The sequence below is a fragment of the Pleurodeles waltl genome, chromosome 4_2 (genome assembly GCF_031143425.1).
Source record: "Pleurodeles waltl isolate 20211129_DDA chromosome 4_2, aPleWal1.hap1.20221129, whole genome shotgun sequence".
NCBI classification, from domain to species: domain Eukaryota; kingdom Metazoa; phylum Chordata; class Amphibia; order Caudata; family Salamandridae; genus Pleurodeles; species Pleurodeles waltl.
Window position 1 is genome coordinate 619,114,279 of NC_090443.1, and position 20,701 is coordinate 619,134,979.

Genomic DNA, 20,701 nt, shown 5'->3' on the forward strand with positions numbered 1-20,701 from the left:
CTAACGAATGCAGCACACATAGAAAGAGAAAACAAATGGGGAGAAATAATGTGCCACTTTAACTTCACCCCTGAGATGGCATTAGGAATCTGACACATTTCCAGCATTGTAATTCTGGGAATGCATCAGATTCCATTAGGTTCCATGGGTGTTGCATGAAAACACCCATAGCAACAACTATGGAATGTCCCCTTTCACACAGAATTATGTGTGAAATGAGGCCATATTTACAAGGCCATGAAAGCCACGCAAGGTGGCTTTGCGTGGCATTGTAGATATGGGCTAGCACACTGCGCCACCGGAGCTTCAAAAAACACATTACGTTCCACTGGTGCAGTGTGCTGCTAGGGCCTTTTAAATGAGGCCCATAGTGCCCCTGCTATTAAGTCTCCTGCTGGAAGTTCCTCAAGTGGGTTTCTTCTATGGGTGTCTACCTCTTTATCCTGTCCTGTATTAAATTTCAGTCAGTTTCATCGAACATTAAACCACTCCTGCTTATTAATATATATAGCAGGAGCACAAGCAGGAATCCTCAATTTCTCATCTACTGGTAAAAATATTAACAGCCTATTCAGAGTCACGTTATGTTCTTGTTGTGAGAGATTTCAACCTCACCTTTGACTCGAGGTGTATTGTGCAAGATTTGTCCAGCTATGAGGACTTAATATATGGGATCCCTGAACTTACTGAACCAGAAGGAGAAATTTTTCTAGGGCTGCCTTTTAAGTGGTGGAATTTACTTTGCTACTTTGTCATATGGCCTCTGAGCCTGCAATGACTGCTCATGCTCTAATAAACCACCCACTCCCACCTTTAGAAGAGAATAGTACTGTAACTCTATTGACTACATCTTCTTGGATGTGAGACTCTGGAACCAGATGGGTGATATGATGTTGTTGTAGCGTGGTGAGATCAATCACAGCCCCCTGGTACTTAAAATGAAGCAGCTGACCCCCCCTGGTTTTTCCCCCAGAGCAAGAGGGACACCTGGATCAGCTAGAAGATATGAATAATCACAGACATTAAGTAGAAGGTAGCAAGTTCTTCTCCCAATGTTGCCTTTGAAGTATATTCAACTCTTGCCTTCCACATGGAAACTGTGTTTGAAAATTGGGGAAATAATGCATTGATTCTGATGGGGTACAATACAGTTTTGGCAAAGCTTAAGGGCTTTTTTAATTGGGGAGTTTCGAGACCCTTACATTTGAATCCCTCAAAGGAATCTAAGCTGCTACATCCAAGCTATTGGAATCAATCCAAAAAGGAGATGCTAGAGAAATCAGGAAAAGCAGAACTTCATACCGGTCCAACCTAAAACAAGCTAAAGCAGTAGGAGAAAGTGCAATTTGGACCAACGTTCTGAAGCTTCGGATAATAATAAGCAAAAAATTCAGGCATTTAGTCAGACTAGGCGAGGGGAAACTGGGGAAACCAGCAGAATCCTCAATATTGCTCTGTGAATGAGTAGCTCACTTTAGAAATCTGTATTCTGGTATCCATGAACCTAATATGGTTGCTTTCTCTATGGAAGATAGTTTCACATTTAACTCTCTTTTGTTCCCATTAGTTTTTTTATTTGGAGGAAACAGCCCATGTAGCAATTTCTTTCTACACAAGGGAAGGCATCAGGGCTTGATAAGCTTATTGCTGATGTTTTTAAATCAGACAATTCAGTATGGGTCCCATATATCAACACCATCTCCAATGCAGTTGTGGCAGTGAAGGATATTCCTGAATCATGGAAAGATGCCGAGATGGAGCCAATGTTTAAGAATGAGAATCCCAGCGTTCCTTCACATTACCACCCAATTAGTCTCATAGGCAACTTACAAAAGGTTTTTTGTAAACAGGATTTGGAGTATCTTCTAGACAGGTGTGATGAAAACGAAATTCTTTCGATCGTGCAGGCAGGCTCTCAATCCAAAACCAGTGTCATTGACTAGGTTTTCCAAATCCTTCTGGCTAAGTGGAAAATAGCAGATCTGGGGGGGTGGGATCTTTTTGTGACATTTATGGACCATCATGATGCATTTGATTTAGTACGCAGGAAGAAACTTTGGGAAGCTCATTGAGGAATGGGGATTCCACACAACTTACTGCATATAGTTATGCTTCTTCACGAGGAATATTTTGCCAAGGTCCAGAGTGGTACAAATGAGGAATTGACTGAGGCTATCACAGTAGAGCAAAGTGTGCATCAAGGTCGTGTCCTAGAACCCATGCCTTTTTTTTTTTTATATTAACAACTGTGTCAGATACCTGTTGAATTGTGTCAATGACTCTCCCACCCTGGCGGTACACAAAATCCGAGCTCTTTTCTTTGCTGGTGACACTCTTCTCTTGGCCAAAATCATGAGGATGTTACAAAACTTGATTGATAGCTTCAACCCGTTCTGCCTAGAGAGTGGCCTTGAGATTAATACCAATAATACCAATATGATGGCCTACTCAAGGCGAGGTAGGGCAAGAGTTGTTATCAGCTTAGGAAAGGAACCCTTAGAAAGTGAAGAGGAGTTAAATTACTTAGGAATCCGGCTGGCAGAATCTGGCTCTTGGGAACCATAGATTTTGAAAAGCTCAATGGTGGTTAACCATAGAGCAGGGGATTATATGCAGGTTCGACAAAACGGGACACTTGGTCTCCAGTTCGTCCTGCTAGGATAATCTATAAGTCTCAAACAGGGAGGCTGGGGGGGCATTTTTTATAGAGCTGAGCTATGCAACCACTTCATGATGGGTACATTGAGTGTTGCTAAAGACAATTTTCTTACAGTCCTTACAGGCTTAGGGAGGAGTACGCCATTAGTGCCACTAAGATTGAATTTAGGCATTAATGAAATCGCAGATTTTCCAGCAGTAAGACCATTACTATGCTGGGTAAGTATTTGGGGAACTAACAAATTGAATCATTATAGAGAGGGGCTCTAAGAATACATTTGTCTGCAAAAATAAAATGGTTGGGTTTTGTGTAAAAACAAATAGCCTGGAGTGACAATTTTTGGGGAAAAACCCTCCTCCATAAAGGGTGCCACACAAATGGTGAAAACAGCTCTTCAAGAAAGTTGCTGTTAGTAGGTAGCAACAAACCCAAATGGGTAGTTTAACTAGATCCTTCCTGCCACATAAATCATTCAGCACACCCAAGGAATTTCTAGATTGCTAGATTAGATATGCCCGGCCCGTTCACATATATTGTTCATAGTTTTTACATACTCAACCCTTCCTGTTGCGACCTTCACTTCATCTGGAGAGGTTTCTTGATCTGGGACCCATCTCTGTTTCTTCTGCCATTCTGTTGTAGAAACTGAGGAGCATTTGCTGTTCTTTCATCCTCTGTACCCCAAAGCTAGCAGTTAGTAGACAGCCCCCCCCTTGCCAAACTTTGAACTTGATGGAAAGAAGACAAGCATTCAAGTTTTGGAAAAGTGACACCCTACCAATAGTTGTAGTAGCTGTGTCAACGTATGTGCATGGAGCTTGGATAATTAGGCAAAAGTCATTACGTCATATGATTAGATTGCAAATGTATTTATAGAGCACTTGCTATCCCTGACGAGGTGTTGAAGTGATTTTAGGCAAGAAGCACGCTACTTCGGAACCCAAAAGGATTAATGGTGGATTAGTATAGGGAACTATGAGTACAGTATTAGTATTAGTATAGGGAGGTATGAGTTAATTTGAACGGAGGACATGTGAGTCTCTTAGTTGGATTGAATCGAATAATGGAGAGCTAGAGGAGGGAAGAATCCAGAAGTGTTAATTTGAAGATCATAGTAGTAAGATGAGGTTTGGGATGAGTAAAGGAGAGGTAGAGGATGGAAGAGCCTGTAGAAAGGGATTAGGGAGATCATAGTAGTAAAATGGGGTTGGGATGAGTAAAATGAGGGAGAATTTAGTATGGTTGTTTGAGAGATCATAGTAGTAAACTGAGTTTTAGGTTGAGTCAGAAGGGGTAGAGTAGGGACAGGTCTAGGAGGGTCATTTTGGAGATCTTGGTGGTAGAATGGGTTTGGGATGATAACATTTCATGGGCCTTGTTTTCAATGCACTTTAAATTTGTAAGGATTTTTGCTATTTCTTAATTCTGCTTTTGCACATATGTGTCTAGTCGGACTTTTTATTGTTTGTTATTGGTATGATTTCATTCTGTCATGTTTTTATGATATTGATTATGAAATTGCATCTAGATCTCTATCAAAAATATTTTGAATTTGGATTTGACAAGATATATTTTGTTTTATTAAGTTATTACTTATTACCCATCTTGAAGGTTACACTTGTATGATAATAGAGAGACCTCCGGTAGGATCCGACCATGTTTATTTATCTGGGCTTTCTGCACAACATTCCATATGGCCTGGTTTCGGACATCCAATTAGTCCATCTAGAGGATGCAATATTAAAAGTTGACATAATCTGAGATGTTCATGACTTTGAAACTCTGAATAGCGCAGTCCTGTCACATTTCATTTCACTGGGGACTTGGGGGAGGATCCTGTTTTATAAGCCATGGGAACACCAAACCACTAAGCCAAGGTCATTAAAGTGACAACACCTTAGCAGAAGTTCACTGCTTTATTCGGTGTAGTTCCTAAAAAAAATATGCCTGAGCCTTAAAGGAGTACCGCAAAACGCCATTACCAAAAAATACTATGCAAAAGAGTTTTGTAAAAGATAACGCGACTTTCCACATGTGACAGGCTGAATTTACTGTGCAGTGGTTTTTCATTTTTACGTGTGTTTTTTTGCTAATATGTTTGACAAAGAACTCTTTTAAATAACTCCTGCGCGCAGCTTCGAACGGCGGCGTTTATTTTCAAACAGTATAGCACTCCTTCATGAGTTAGCACTGCAGATAGCCCAGGGCAACATAGGTCAAGCAAGGAAAACACATTATGTGCTGTGTTGGGGGGTTATCAATTACAAAGGGTTAAGAATGAAACCCTAGGAAGGCGCTTCAGAAATTTAACGCTTCATATATGTATTTTATTCTTCTCAAGACTTGACAGACAGCATTTTCTTTCAAAAGGAAAAGGGTGTCATATTTTTTTTTAAATAAATAGCCCCATAGAACATTCGCACTGTACGCCAGGGCATGAGAAAGGATCACGCCCAAAGAGGAACAATACTTTAAATTTGCTTATTCTCAACTTGCTTTAGTTCATGCTATTTTTGTCAAAAATTGCAGTTTCCCTTGTTTCAGGAACAGGATGCACTCAGATGCGTAAGGAAGACAGAAGCCTGTTTTCTCAAGAGACTGAATGCCCATTTCATGCTTTACATATTTATCTGGGAGTCTTGTAAAGCGCTACATTTGTATTCCTTGTCATTTTACATCATTTAACTGTGGGGTGAAAATTATTGCAGTATAGTCAGGGTATAGTCTTGGCAGATGTTGATTAACCGTGTCTGAAATTGTATCACAAATCCGAATCTCGTTCGAGGTCAGTTAAAGGTAAATCTCGAATTTTCCTTACCGCATTCTGCTTGTTTTGTATCTCAAGAGCCAGCTGAGAGAATTCCAAAGTCAATGTCCTAGAGTGCCCTATGATCTTCCTCCTTATTTTATACTCAAAGTTGGTTAATCCAATGGGCAGGATATTGAGCAACTGGGGCACAATGATGTCCTAGTTTTTGCAGGTGTACAAGGTATTTTCACCATAATGCTATGTGGACACTGCATAGGCCTGTTGGGGGCGTTCAGAAAGAATATCGTAAACAGAAATATTGAAGACTAAAATATTGTGCCAAGACTATTGAGGACAAAGGTATCGTGTAGGTAGGTTTCTATACGTAAGCAACGTTTTACTATATATAACCTCACATACGTAGATTTGAAGTTATGAATAGTAAATCTATACTTACCCATTTGCACATTTCTTCTCGATATTTAGATCCTCGACATTTTTGACATGATATTATGTCCACACTATTTCTGTTTCTGATAATCTGTCAGTAAACTGGCACATGGCATAGCATTGATTTCAGCTGTAATGTGGAGGCAAAAGCCTTCAGCCACAATTCTGGCAAATTTAGAAAATTCACTTTACAAAACTGGGCTAAAGATTTGTGACTTCACCCAACTTTGCCAATGTGAAGTAACCCCACAAACTGGTGGCAAAACTGGGCTAATTTCCAGCCTCAATATGTCCCTTCCATGTTGTTTTATGCAAGCAATGTTAACTCCACTTCAACAATTTCAGAAGCGACAATGACTCAGTTGATGCTTTGTGTTGAGCGGATACTCTACCAGGGGAGATACAAACATTGTACCACTGAAGACTTTCTTCTTGCTACCTTTGAATGTTATTCTTCAGTGGCCTTTCTAACAACTATTTATTGTATTTCTAAAAGAAGGCCGAAAAGGTAATATTCCTGTTTGAGGATATTGATTTGCTTCTGGTTTTAAATATATATTATATTTGAAACTTACTATTTTGACTTTTTTTAGTGTTACTGGACTGAATTAATAGGATAAATAGCCCATATTTGTAAAGTGTATGGGCATATGTGTACCTATGTTCCACATAGATGGGCAAATGGCCTGCTTTATAGGTTTAAATTCACAATTTGTTTTCACAAAACATGAAGGTACCTTCATAATGGATTTATTCAAATATCAGATTCCACCAGTGTGGTGTAATTTTATGTGTGAGCAAATCTTACTGGGGCAGGAATGCTTGTTTAAGGACAAAGATGCCGTCAAAATTTGGAGAACACAAACATACGTACAAGTTTGTGGGAATTCACCAAGATTTTAAGGATGATTTCCACCCTGAATAGGGTCCAAAATTCAACTCCTGCCAAAAGCAGTAGTAAGTACCTTTCCTTGAAAGGACTGAGGATGAATATATCTAAAATTGGTGCACACATTGAACAAGGTGCTCCCCATGACGAATTTTACCTTCTCTAATGTGAGGAATGAAGATTTGAAAGAGAACATGCACTATTGCTATTTATTTGCCAGCTCCATTTATGAATGCATAGATTGCTATGAATATGAATGCTTATGGATAGCTGCAATTATCTTCATATTTAAAAAAGTCAAGCATTTCCTGAAAGTTCAAGAATTTACATATGTTTTCATGTCGACAACCGTACAGACTTTGATAGGGTTGATCAGACATAACTCTGGTCCAAAATGCTCCTAGAAGGCTTCACTACTTGCCCACATTCCGAGAGAGCTTTGCAGAAAAGACATGGGCGTGCATTATGTAGCAGAACTCTATATCGGTCCATCTATGGTAACTCTTGCAAGAGTTTATATATATATATATATACCTATATATATATATAAGAATTTAGGTAAGGAAGTGGAGGAGTGACAATTTCCTCCAAACTTCGAGCTTGTCCAGCTGTGTTCTTTTCCGATGATATGATACTGCTCAATGTCACGCAGGTGGGACTGCTGCTTGGACTGGACTATGCAGAGATGCCTAATTAAGTAAATAATATATTTGAAAACATTAGCAACATAAAAATCATGCTTTCTGGGAGTGGAAGGAGGAATTACAATTCGCATCTGAGAGAAAGTCAAGTTGAAAAAAGCCACTAGGTCATGATCAATCATAAATTTACCTGACGCCCATTATTTTCTGCCTAAAGGTACAGCATTTTATAAATATGTCTGGGCCTAAAAAAACACAATGTTGGCCAATAAGAAGGCTTCTGAGGCAAAGGTCCTCCCACGTACTGGCATATGAAGGCAGTTGTATGGATGCTTGCAGTGGACTTTGAATTTGACATAATTGGAGGTCCTATTGGCAGTCTGTCTTTGGTTGAGTAGCTTTCAATCCATTCTAGGCTTTGCGCCTGAAATGCCCTCTCAAATTTAGATGTGGTGCTGACTTAGATCCCTAATTTATTTGACAACATCAGGTCACCTGGGTACTCTTTGATTCCCTCTTGTCATAACTGCAGAAGGGCAAATCAGAGTTAGAGAGTGATTGGTAAGTGGGTTGCTAAGGATATTGTAAAATTCTGTTAATAAGTGCATGCCTCGCATTCAGCTTAAAGTTGTGAAGCATCCCCATTTTGATGCTTGTTCTGTAAGCCAGCCAAAGTTTCAATGCCAAAGAAAACCTTCTGTCAGATATTTTTCAAATTGTAGAAAGGATATTTTACATTCATACTTAAAAATTACCTTCTCACCTATTGTTAGAATGGCATATGTTATCCAAGTTGGCCATGTTACCATTATTACAATGAGTAGTTCATGGCAGAGAACAGACAGAAAAGTGTCAAAAATTGAATGTGTCGTCTGCGCTCCCGGAAAATAGACTCTGCCCAACAGGCCAGTATAAATTTGTTTGTGCTGAAGGAGTTGTGCAAATAATATATTTATGGGTTATGCATCATCCCCCACAAGTGTTTCTCAATGATAGTATGCAACCAATTGCTGATGTATCTGAAAACCCGACGGAGATGAAGGATTGTGAAAACTTAACTCACTATTTTTTGAGAGGCCACTCACAATAAGTAAAAAAAATGGTCTTTTAGGTGCTAAATATTTCAAATGTACATCTGCATGACGGTTCACTCTAGCATTTTATTAAATTTTTTGTGTGTATGTATTTTTTATATTATTGGAGCATTTCATGATTTATAGGAGGTGATTTTATTTTGTGTATTGATTTCATATTAAAATAATTTTTCTAGACCGGTGATACACTGAAAATTATGTATTTTTTATATATATATATATAGAGAGAGAGAGGGATATTACAAAGTTCATTAATAAACCAGTGGCAACATTTCGCACTTCTCTTAAAATCAGGCGCTTCGGCCTTGAGAAGGACATTTTCTTTCCATATAAAGCCAACTCATTCATCTCTAAGTTTTTAATGCCTCATAACTACCTTGTTAGTGTTGCTGTGCATGTTGAAGACAACGAAAGAACACCCTTAACAGCAGATTGCTTCCATTCAGAAGTATCTGCAAACGCTGTTCCTCTGAACTTGTCAATGGCAGCATTTAGGCCTGGGAGGAGTGATGAATTAGGAGCCAAACACCTGTCTTGTCTGAACCTGAGAGATATGTCTGAAAGGCTTAAGGCGAATGCGCATGGCTCGTTCTCGTCTAGTCTGTGCTTGCAGGTTTTCCAACTGGTTCATCAGATAGGAGACTCTGAAAAACGCACCATGCCTGTTTTCTGCAAAAGATCGCGGGTGGTTTGTTGTTAAACTTTTCAGTGAATTTCCAATGTTTCTTTCTTATTGTTGTCTTCATTTACACTGATGGCTAAATCTGAATCTGTATGTGTGCAGACATTGCTTTCTAGATAGCTTACAGTGATGCAAACATTTCGTTAATAAAGGAACAGTGAAATTATAAAATATGAAGCACAATAAAGGGCCTTCGGGCTAAACTATTTGAGGAACACGTGTCAGAAACTGTTTACGTAAAGCCGCCCTTCGATCAAGAACCGACAAGCTACTGACACGTGACTGCTGGTAGTTAACCAATGAATGGCGTCACAGCGATGTGCAGTTGAATTGTGGAAATAACTTCAGAAAAGCTTGCCGCTATCTATAACGGTCCATCTTTGTGTCAATTTGATTGTCTGCTTCCATATCTTTAAGCCTTGCACCCTGTCAGTCTGTCTTTCGGTCCATCGTCCAAATATGTTCATCTCTCCATTGATGCAAGGGTTGCCTCATTTATCTAATGCACCCACTGCTAGATCTGAGCAAATCCGTTTATATAGTGTTCGACACACTGCTTTCAAGGCTACCATTCCCTTTTCCAACCATTCCAAAACCCCTTTTTAGGTTTCGCCTGCAGGCATCGTGCATGCCTGTCCTTAGGGTGATGATACCTTGTGTCTACAAAGACCTATAACAAGGGGCTCTCAGGCTACCAATTACAATTCATTGGCATCCTTATCACTATTCTTTGCTACCTTCTACATCAGCAGAATATGCGAGTCGTCACTAGGCCTGGGCGGAGTGAACGGAGTCCAACTTTGAGGAATTATACGGAGTTGAAAAAAACTCAGTGGAATTCCGCGAAGCCAGAGTTCAATGCCCCAGGGAGCGCTCCTGAATGCGCCCATCTCTGCAGCGGTAAGCAGGGTTGGGCCTGGTCAGCCAGTCCCACCCTGCTTAGCGCTTCTGAAATGGGCGCATTCAGGAGGACTGTAGGCAGTGAAAGCTGCCATTTCAGGCCTCTTGTGCACTGGCCTATTCCTTGTGCAGTGCTCACAGGGTGGGCAGTGCACAAAAGGCCTGAAACAGCAGCTTCCTTTTTGTTGCCTATGGCCCTGGCCTGAAATCAGCAAAAGCAAAAGCAAAAGCTGCCAAGCCTGCTGTGCACTGGCCTGCCCCATGTGCAGTGAGCGCAATACAGGCCGATGCACAAGAGCACTGAAACGGCCCTGCCCGAACTCAGGCCAGGGCCGTAGGCAGCAAAAGCTGGTGTTTCAGTCCTTGTTTGTGCACCAGTGAGCACAAACAACAACAAAACAAAGAAAGAGAAGGGGACTTACCTGGGTCTTCTAGGGGGGTCCTCCTCTCCTGGTCATCTGACGGCGACGACGAGTGCTCTCCAGCAGCTGCCTCTCTACTCTGCTCTGGTGCACGCTGCAGCCCAATTATGGGCTGACCCCCCCACAAGCGCTGATTGTCTGCATTTGCGCTGTGCAGCTCATAGTAGGCTGCAGCGCGAACCAGGTGAGCTTCACTCCACTGGCGGGGCTAGCAGAGTTTTTTGAATAACTGCGCACTCCAAGAGGAGCGTGGAGGTCCAAAAACTCTGTTAGGTCCGCCAAGGGAGCGGAGCTCCCCACACACCCCTAATCAGCACTTCAAAGAAGCAGCAATTACATTTTTTTTTTTTTTAAAGGGAGATAAATAGATTTTGCCCACAATCCCAGAATGTTGAGTTGACACTGAGACTTGAGCATGTCCCCAGTTGCGAGGACTGCAGCTCTGCCAGTAGCACCGTATCCTTCTTCCCCCTCCCATCCAGTATCCTGCCACTGTTGGTGCTTTTAGCCTTCTAGCCATGCTGTACAACATGGCTAAAAAAAATGGCAAATACGCCAGACCTATTGGCTTTGCTTGTTAGGTCAGTTTACTAAAAAGTAATTGAATGGACTCATAGTGCAGAATCATGCAGCAGTAAAACCGTGTTTGCCTATCAGGAATTCTTCTGTGATTTTTTGACCGGTGTAAAAGAAGCCATGTTTCAAAAGGAAATATATGTTTGGCGCTGAAAATACTTTTTAAAATCAGATAAATGTATTTCAGCACAAAGTGTGTCTGGATAAACCAAGCAATGCACACAAAGAACGACAGTGACTTCTAGAGTCGACCATTTATTTACAAAATCTGTTTTCCAGTACAATTGTTTTTCACGGTTAAACATACTAACTCACTGATTGCATCCCCGCACGTTGGGACGTGTTTTTAATTTTAGAATTATTTTTCTCCATTATAAGGGATGTGCATATATTATCTAATGCCATATCAGTCCAGGGAATTGGAACTGTCCGCCTTCTTTCTAAGTGACGTTTGTCCGGAGTTTAAAGATTAGGCACCCAATGCCTGCTATGCCTTAAAGAGAAGATATCAGGTCAACACTCATCATTGACCATGTCAGACGAGACACTAAATTCAAGTTTATTGCAATAATTCCAGCCCTCTTCCCCTGGTTCAAAGCCCAGCGCAGAGGAAGGCATCTAGCCTCGCCAAACATTCGCCCGAGGGGCACAAATGAGTTGAGGCAGATCCTGAGTCGTGTTCATAAATGGAATGTACACCTGAGCTCGAGCTTGGACGTTTCATGGACCCAGGGGTTGAACTAACCTACAAACATGTCAGGGTGCGAACCCAAGAAGGTCAGTTAAAGCTCATTGCTGCAGTACCCTGCAGGTTCATAAGTAAGACTTTACGGGCCAGATGTAGTAACCGTTTTGCATGGAGCAAACTGCGAAAATCGCAGTTTGCGCCATGCAAAACGGCCACCGCGAGTCACATTCCCATTTTGCGAGTCGGTACCGACTCGCAAAATGGGAATGTGACTCGCAAATAGGAAGGGGGTGTTCCCTTCCTATTTGCGAATTGCGCCTCGATGCAGAATTGCTTTGTGACCGCAAAAGCAGTCGCAAAGCAATTCGCAGTTACCACCTACTTGAAGTGGGTGCTAAATCATTCGCAAAAGGGAAGGGGTCCCCATGGGACCCCTTCCCCTTTGTGAATGTCGCTAAAAATGTGTTTTCAGAGCAGGTAGTGGTCTACTCTGAAAAAAGGAAACCAAATGGTTTTGTTTCTTTTTTTGTATTGCTACTCGTTTTCCTTTAAGGAAAACGGGCTGCAATACAGAAAAAAAAACAAAAAACAGCTTTATTGAAAAAGCAGTCACAGACATGGAGGTCTGCTGTCTCCAGCAGGCCACCATCCCTGTGAGTGCAGGGAATCTCAAGGGGGTCGCAAATTGTGACCCACCTCATTAATATTAATGAGGTGGGTCTTTGCGACCTCCTTGAGATTCGCAGAAGGTGTCTGAGACACCATTCTGCATACGATTTTGCGAATCGGAAATTGCGAGTCGCACCGACTCGCAATTTCCGATTCGCAAAATATTTTTTTGCTACATCTAGCCCTAAGTTGCATAAAACTGCACCTTCATACTTAGAACCTAACTGTAATACTTCCAATTATTTTGTGGCCATTAAGTTCTGAATTATAGGTGCACATTGAGTACTCTTGTGTGCTGTTTGCCAGGACAAAGCTTCCATAGTACTGTGCATGGTGGGACTCTGCAGCAGTCAATGGGGGGATGGATTTTCACCTCCACCTGCTACAAGGTACGGGATGTACATTGATATCTAGGATGGGCCCCAACAATGGGCTAAAAGAAACTATTAATTAAGTAGTACAACAGTCTACCTCCTGCTGCACAACCACAGAATGCTCGAATAACCTTTTCTATGAATAACTGTGGACCATAAAAGTTCATCTGCATTAGAGATGGGCAAACATTTTTGGTTTTCTTTTTGAAAAATGCAACTGTGACACAAACCACCCTTTTGTCACAGTTTTCCTCATCCGGGAAAAGCAACGAAATTTTGCCAGTTGATGGTGGTTTTCTGTAATTGTGTGAGATTTCCTAGTGTTTTATGGGTGGAAGGGGAGGGTATGAAAATTCCACAAATATCCCAAAATTATGCGAAATTTCACTTGGGATCAAATTTCTGAAACTCTGAGCAATTCCACCTGCGAGCCAGGTTGTGTCATGGTGGTTATTATATGTGATTGTGCAATGTTATGCACAGCTGTAACCTGAATATGACACTCAAGTGGCGAAATTGCTGCAAAACTGCAGAATTCCAACAACATATTTAGAACCCATACAATTTGGTTTTGTGGATAATGCTTTGTGACTCCCCCGGTAATGTCACTTGTGCCAGTGGTGATCCCTCTGTGCATTAAAATAAGGGTGATGCTCCATGCGAACATTCCCGGTAGGTGAAGCTTGTGTTTCCATTATAGAAGATGCCCTGGGTGAACCCAGCTGAAAGGCTGGGCACAGAATGTGATATAATTATTTCTTTTAAAGTCTATATTATCCAAGAGTGGGCCATTGATGCTGAAAAAAATAATTGGTAGACTCACTGGGAGAAGTGTGTCACAAGGCATTAAAGAGATAGGTCTTCAGGCTTCTATGAAATCTCAAGTGCTCTTGGATCCGTTTTAAGCCCCTGAGAAGTGCAATCCATAGGGTGGCAGTCTGAACAAAGACTGTCCTACCACCATTACATTACTTACAAACTTCAAGAATACTCAAAACTAAACATTTGGTACGGCAAAGGTGATGTTCAGATATGCACTTTTTAGCCTTTGATTTGTCCGACCTGATCCTGTGTAATGGTAGAAGACATACACTACATTCATGCTCTTAAGCTGATTTTTAGGACTAGTTTGACAGCGCTGGTGTCTGTAAGACCTATTCTTACCCAGTCTTTAAAATATACATAACTTGGAACTTTGGTTGTTTCCAGAGGAATGTTTAGCTCTCATCTCACGCAATTGGCTGCTTGGTGTATCATTCCACCTTCAACAAAGTGCTTCTGATGGAATTCATGAGCCATTATTTTACATTTAAAAAGTACATTGCTTCACTACACTGTCACATTCAATTGTTTATCCTCTTGAAACACCCTATACAAAATACAATCCTTTTATGTTACTCTTTCCACAGCATTAACTAAGTAAATAGGGCTAATAATAATGTGCTAACAGAATTTGTACATGCAACTCAGACAACAGAACTTGTGAATGACTGAGTTTACATATGTTAGCCTTTAATGCCAGTCCCATTGGCTTTGCATTCTTGTTATTCAGCAGAAGCCAGTGGAAGCAGACCATGATGTGTGCTACAAACTCACAATGGGATATTTTGTGTTCTGTGGCATAATGAAGACTGTGTTCTTTTCAGGCTGGGCAGTGACAAACTGAGATACAGGTCACCGGTTTCACACTTTGACAATTGATTAACTCAAAAGGAGAATGTTAGTGCAAGATATTTATTCCTTTTGTTCATCGTAAACGTCATTATAAATGGACCATTTCTTTAGTTGAAGACGATAGTCCCTACTAGGTGTTTGATTGGTAAACTATATTTAATTTGATTGTAAAATATTTTTGAAATTGCCAATGTGTGAAGTGACTATCGTGAACAAGGGGTGTACATATTTGTAAAGGTTTTTTAAAAAAAATCTTTGCGAAAGTTCTTTGGGAAGATTTGCAGCTTTGCAAAAGTAGCACAGGTTTACACTTTAGAACATTTGTATCAATATTTTGACTTTTGCAACAATGTCTTTTCCAAGCGTAAAGTGGCAGAGAAAAAATCAGCATCTATGTGTGCTGAAAAAAAGGGTTGCATTTGTCAAAGTTTAAGAGAAAATGGCACATTTCCATCTTGGCTAGGTTCAATTAGCGTTACATTTGTTTCTCGTTGCAGTGAACATTTTCTTGCAAAGTGCAGAAAATCTTTACATGGGTGAAACAAAGTTGAAACAGGAAACTTTGCAAACTTTGTAAGAGTTAAAATCATGACATTCTCAAGATTTCATCAGTGAACACTATTTTGTTATGTGAACAGCATGAATTTGGTGAAAACCACATATGTAACGAGAACATCTGCGAGTCCCTGTGCAGTTCACATTCTCCTGCTGGCCTTATCCACATCTCCAGCATTAATTTATACACATGGTAAGATTTAATAATCTTTTTAGTGCAAGTTTGTTACAAATGGGGTCTTTGGTTGGCAGTCAGGTTACCCCCTATCTAAGCAAGGACCCTCACTCTAGTCACGGTAAAGGAGAATCACACTCAGTTAAGCCCTGCTCATTCCCTTGATAGCTTGGCATTAGCAGGTAGGCTTATCTTCAGAGACAAGGTGTAAACTGTTTGTACCAACACACACAGTAATATAGTAAAACAACACAGAATGACTCAGCACAGGTTTAGAAAAATAGCCAATATTTATCTAAACAAAGCAAGACCAAAACAACAAAACTCCGACATACACAAGTCAAGTTATGAATTTTTAAAGATGAAACTTAAAAAATTGTGCTTAGAAACACAAAATACTGTGATGAGATGTTAACAAGGTGTCGTGACGGAGTCGTTCCCAACAATCTGAGACCAACGGCATCAGGCACGGAGTCACACAGACCCCCAGGTACAGTAAAGTGTGAAAACAAGTCGGTCGGGGATCGCGGCATCGCTGGATCCGAGGTGACATCAGTTCCGGTGCTGCGGGACGAAGGAGCTGAGGCATCACGAAGCGGCATCAGGTCCTTGCTGCGGAGCTGTGGAGGTGAGGTGACGTCGGTGCAAAGTGTTGAATGTGGGAACTTCGGGCGGAGACGATATCGGGAGGTCACGATGTGGTGCGGCGACTTCCACGGAGTTGCAGACTTTGTCGGGGCTGCCGCGGTGTCGGGTCTGCGAGGGCTGTCACACTCCAGCGAAGACCATGGAGTCGGGTGCAGGTGGCGTCACGGGATTCGGCTGCGGCGTCGGTCCGGAGACGTCTGAAGTCGGTTTCTTGGATTTTCACCAGCTTCTCCTTTCAAGGGCCCAGGGTCTGGATAGGGCACCACTTGTCAAGGCAGGAGTCTCAGCAGAGGGTCCAGGTGCTGGTGGGGGAAATCTTTGATGGCCCTGAGACTTCAGAACAGGGGGCAAGCTCAGTCCAAGCCCTTGGAGATTCTTCTCAAGCAGGAATATACCACAAAGTCCAGTCTTTGTCCCCTTTCACAGGCAGAAGCAGCGACCGCAGGATAGCTTCAGAAAACACAGTGACAGGAAGGGCAGCACTTCTCCTCACTGTAGGAAGTTGGCTCTGTATGCACTATTTCAAAGTAAGGAATAGTATGCACAGAGTCCAAGGGTTCCCCTTAGAGGTAAGATAGTGGCAAAAAGAGATAATTCTAATGCTCTTTTTTGTGGTAGTGTGGTCGAGCAGTAGGCTTATCAAAGGAGTAGTGTTAAGCATTTGTGGTACATACACAAGCAATAAATGAGGAACACACACTCAGAGACAATTCCAGGCCAATAGGTTTTTGTATAGAAAAATATATTTTCTTAGTTTATCTTAAGAACCACAGGTTCAAGATTTACATGTAATACTTCAAATGAAAGGTATTGCAGGTAGGTACTTTAGGAACTTTGAATTAGCAAAATAGCATATACAGTTTTCACATAAATCACATATAGCTATTTTAAAACTAGACAGTGCAATTTTTCAACAGTTCCTGGGGGGAGTAAGAGTTTGTTAGCTTTTGCAGGTAAGTAAACCACCTACGGGGTTCAAGTTTGGGTCCAAGGTAGCCCACCGTTGGGGGTTCAGAGTAACCCCAAAGTTACCACACCAGCAGCTCAGGGCCGGTCAGGTGCAGAGGTCAAAGTGGTGCCCAAAACGCATGGGCTTCAATGGAGAAGGGGGTGCCCCGGTTCCAGTCTGCCAGCAGGTAAGGGACACAAGTCCACACAGAAAGTACACCCTCAGTGGCACGGGGCGGCCGGGTGCAGTGTGCAAACAAGCGTCGGGTTTGTAGTTGAAATCAATGGGAGACCAAGGGGTCTCTTCAGCGATGCAGGCAGGCAAGGGGGGAGCTCCTCGGGGTAGCCACCACCTGGGCAAGGGAGAGGGCCTCCTGGGGGTCACTCCTGCACTGGAGGTCGGATCCTTCAGGTCCTGGGGGCTGCGGGTGCAGAGTCTTTACCAGGCGTTGGGATCTGAAGAGCAGGCAGTCACGGTCAGGGGGAGCCTCGGGATTCCCTCTGCAGGCGTCGCTGTGGGTGCTCAGGGGGGGCAACTCTGGCTACTCACGGTCTCACAGTCGCCGGGGAGTCCTCCCTGAAGTGTTTGTTCTCCACAAGTCGAGCTAGGGGCATCGGGTGCAGAGTGTCAAGTCTCACGCTTCCGGCGGGAAACGCAAGTTGTTTTAAAGTTGCTCCTTTGTTACAAAGTTGCAGTCTTGGGTGAACAGAGCCACTGTCCTCTGGAGTTCTTGGTCCTTCTAGAGCAGGGCAGTCCTCTGAGGATTCAGAGGTCGCTGGTCCCTGGGGAAAGCGTCGCTGGAGCAGTGTCTTTAAAAGGTGGGAGACAGGCCGGTAGGGCTGGGGCCAAAGCAGTTGATGTCTCCGTCTTCTCTGCAGGGTTTTTCAGCTTAGCAGTCCTCTTCTTCTTAGGTTGCAGGAATCTGAGTTCCTAGGTTCTGGGGAGCCCTTAAATACTAAATTTAAGGGCGTGTTTAGGTCTGGGGAGTTAGTAGCCAATGGCTACTAGCCCTGAGGGTGGGTACACCCTCTTTGTGCCTCCTCCCAACGGGAGGGGGTCACATTCCTATCCCTATTGGGGGAATCCTCCATCTGCAAGATGGAGGATTTCTAAAAGTCAGAGTCACCTCAGGACACCTTAGGGGCTGTCCTGACTGGCCAGTGACTCCTCCTTGTTTTTCTCATTATCTCCTCCGGCCTTGCCGCCAAAAGTGGGGCCGTGGCCGGAGGGGGTGGGCAACTCCACTAGCTGGAGTGCCCTGTGGTGCTGTAACAAAGGGGGTGAGCCTTTGTGGCTCACAGCCAGGTGTTACAGTTCCTGCAGGGGGAGGTGTGAAGTACCTCCAACCAGTACAGGCTTTGTTACTAGCCACAGAGTGACAAAGGCACTCTCCCCATGTGGCCAGCAACATGTCTCTAGTGTGGCAGGCTGCTAAAACCAGTCAGCCTACACGGATAGTCGGTTAAGGTTTCAGGAGGCACCTCTAAGGTGCCCTCTGGGGTGTAAGTTACAATAAAATGTACACTGGCATCAGTGTGCATTTATTGTGCTGAGAAGTTTGATACCAAACTTCACAGTTTTCAGTGTAGCCATTATGGTGCTGTGGAGTTCGTGCATGACAGACTCCCAGACCATATACTCTTATGGCTACCCTGCACTTACAATGTCTAAGGTTTTGCTTAGACACTGTAGGGGCACAGTGCTCATGCACTTGTGCCCTCACCTATGGTATAGTGCACCCTGCCTTAGGGCTGTAAGGCCTGCTAGAGGGGTGACTTATCTATACTGCATAGGCAGTGTGAGGTTGGCATGGCACCCTGAGGGGAGTGCCATGTCGACTTACTCGTTTTGTCCTCACCAGCACACACAAGCTGGCAAGCAGTGTGTCTGTGCTGGGTGAGGGGTCCCCAGGGTGGCATAATACATGCTGCATCCCTTGGAGACCTTCCCTGGCATCAGGGCCCTTGGTACCAGGGGTACCAGTTACAAGGGACTTACCTGGATGCCAGGGTGTGCCAATTGTGGAAACAAAAGTACAGGTTAGGGAAAGAACACTGGTGCTGGGGCCTGTTTAGCAGGCCTAGCACACTTTCAACTCAAAACTTAGCATCAGCAAAGGCAAAAAGTCAGGGGGTAACCATGGAGGCCAAGGAGGCATTTCCTTACACTCACCCCTTCAGCTCTTCTCCTTGGCAGAGGTTCCTCTTGATTCCAGAAGTGATCTAATTTTCTGGGGTTTTGGGGGCTCTTCTTATACCGCTTTCTGCCTTTGACGTAGGCCTACTTCAAAGGAAAGTCTCTCTTGTTTGTAAGATCCTGCCTTGGCCAGGCCCCAGACACACACCAGGAGGTCAGAGACTGCATTCTGTGAGGGCAGGCACCACCCTTTCAGGTGTAAGTGGCCACTCCTCCCTCTCTCCTATCACAGATGGCTCATCAGGATGTGCAGGTTACACCCCAGCTCCCTTTTTGTCACTGACTAGAGAGAGGTGCAAACAGCCCAATTGTCAAACTGACCCAGACAGGGAATCCACAAACAGGCAGAGTCACAGAAATGGTTTAAGCAAGAAAATGCCTACTTTCTGAAAGTGGCATTTTCAATTGTGAGTTCAGAGACCCTAAACTTTACATTTATCTGCTCCCTATGGGAATCTGCACTTTAATAATATTTAAATGCAGACTCCATGTTCACCTATGAGAGAGATAGCCCTTGCAACAGTGAAAACCGAATTTGGCAGTATTTCACTGTTAAGACATGTAAAACACATAAGCACATGTCCCACCTTTTACATACACTGCACCCTGTCCATGGGGGTACTTAGGGCCTACCTTAGGGGTGCCTTACATTTAAAAAAGGGAAGGTTTAGGCCTGGCAAGTGGGTACCTTGCCAAGTCAAACTGTCAGTTTAAAACTGTACTCACAGACACTGCAGTGGCAGATCTGAGCCATGTTTACAGGACTACTAATGTGGGTGGCACAACCAGTGCTGCAGGGCCACTAGTAGCATTTGATTTACAGGCCCTGGACAGCTCTAGTGCACTGTACTAGGGACTTACTCGTAAATCAAATATGCCAATCAGGGAAAGCCAATTACACATATATTTTACATAGGCGTACTTGCAGTATAGCACTGGATAGCAGTGGTAAAGTGCCCAGAGTGACACAAACAGCAAAAACAGAGTCCAGCATACATCAACATCCTGGGAAACAGAGGCAAAAAGTTAGGGGAGACCACGCCAAGGATGCCAAGTCTAACAATGTTCATGCAACTTACCCGGATATAACTGATTTGTTGGAGCACTCAGTTGTGCAAGTTTGTTCACTTTGTAGGCAATATCTGATCCTCGTGTGTCTTTCCTGTTTGTGCAAAATCCTGTTGTTTTCGATACTCCTTCCGGAGACGTGTGGAATTCTAATGCTTTTAGTACATCAACTGGTTCTGCTGGAGGAAAAAAAGAACACAGAGTGTTACTGGAAGCCTCGATAAGGTACAAATGTCAATCATTTCTTGGTACTAGAAAGGGAAGTAAGCGAATGTGTGTGAGTTTGTTTAGTATGAATCATGTTATGTTCAATCAAATATTTATTAAATTATTTTTCATTTTATGGACCATGCCTTTCACCCGTAAGTGGAACTCTCTGATTGAAATATAGCAGTGCTTGTTGATCGATGAATAAATGAGCGATCATAAAATTTATTGACCTCATCTCAATTAGAGATCGGGGTTCATTCGTGCACGCGTGACTTGGAATGAAATATTTGGAGCAACATTTTAAAACAGTCAAGAACCACTCATGAATGTGTATCTACATTACAGAAAAACATAACATTTTAGGCATCAGGAAGAAATACCATGACCCAGGTGGTACATAGCTGGTACATTGGCTGAGTCACTGCCCAAAAGT

General features: G+C 42.8%; 1 protein-coding gene across 5 annotated transcripts in view; it reads right to left on the minus strand.

The window, feature by feature from the left end:
* COL11A1 (collagen type XI alpha 1 chain) overlaps positions 1–20,701 on the minus strand; it is a 360,373-nt gene that overhangs the window by 313,126 nt on the left and 26,546 nt on the right. For 4 of the 5 annotated variants that reach the window (XM_069232193.1, XM_069232189.1, XM_069232192.1 and 1 more), the window contains exon 2: positions 20,070–20,237. In XM_069232193.1, the coding sequence (XP_069088294.1) occupies positions 20,070–20,237 (168 nt within the window). The remainder of the gene's footprint in view (positions 1–20,069; positions 20,238–20,701) is intronic. The other variant, XM_069232190.1, reaches the window with a different exon arrangement.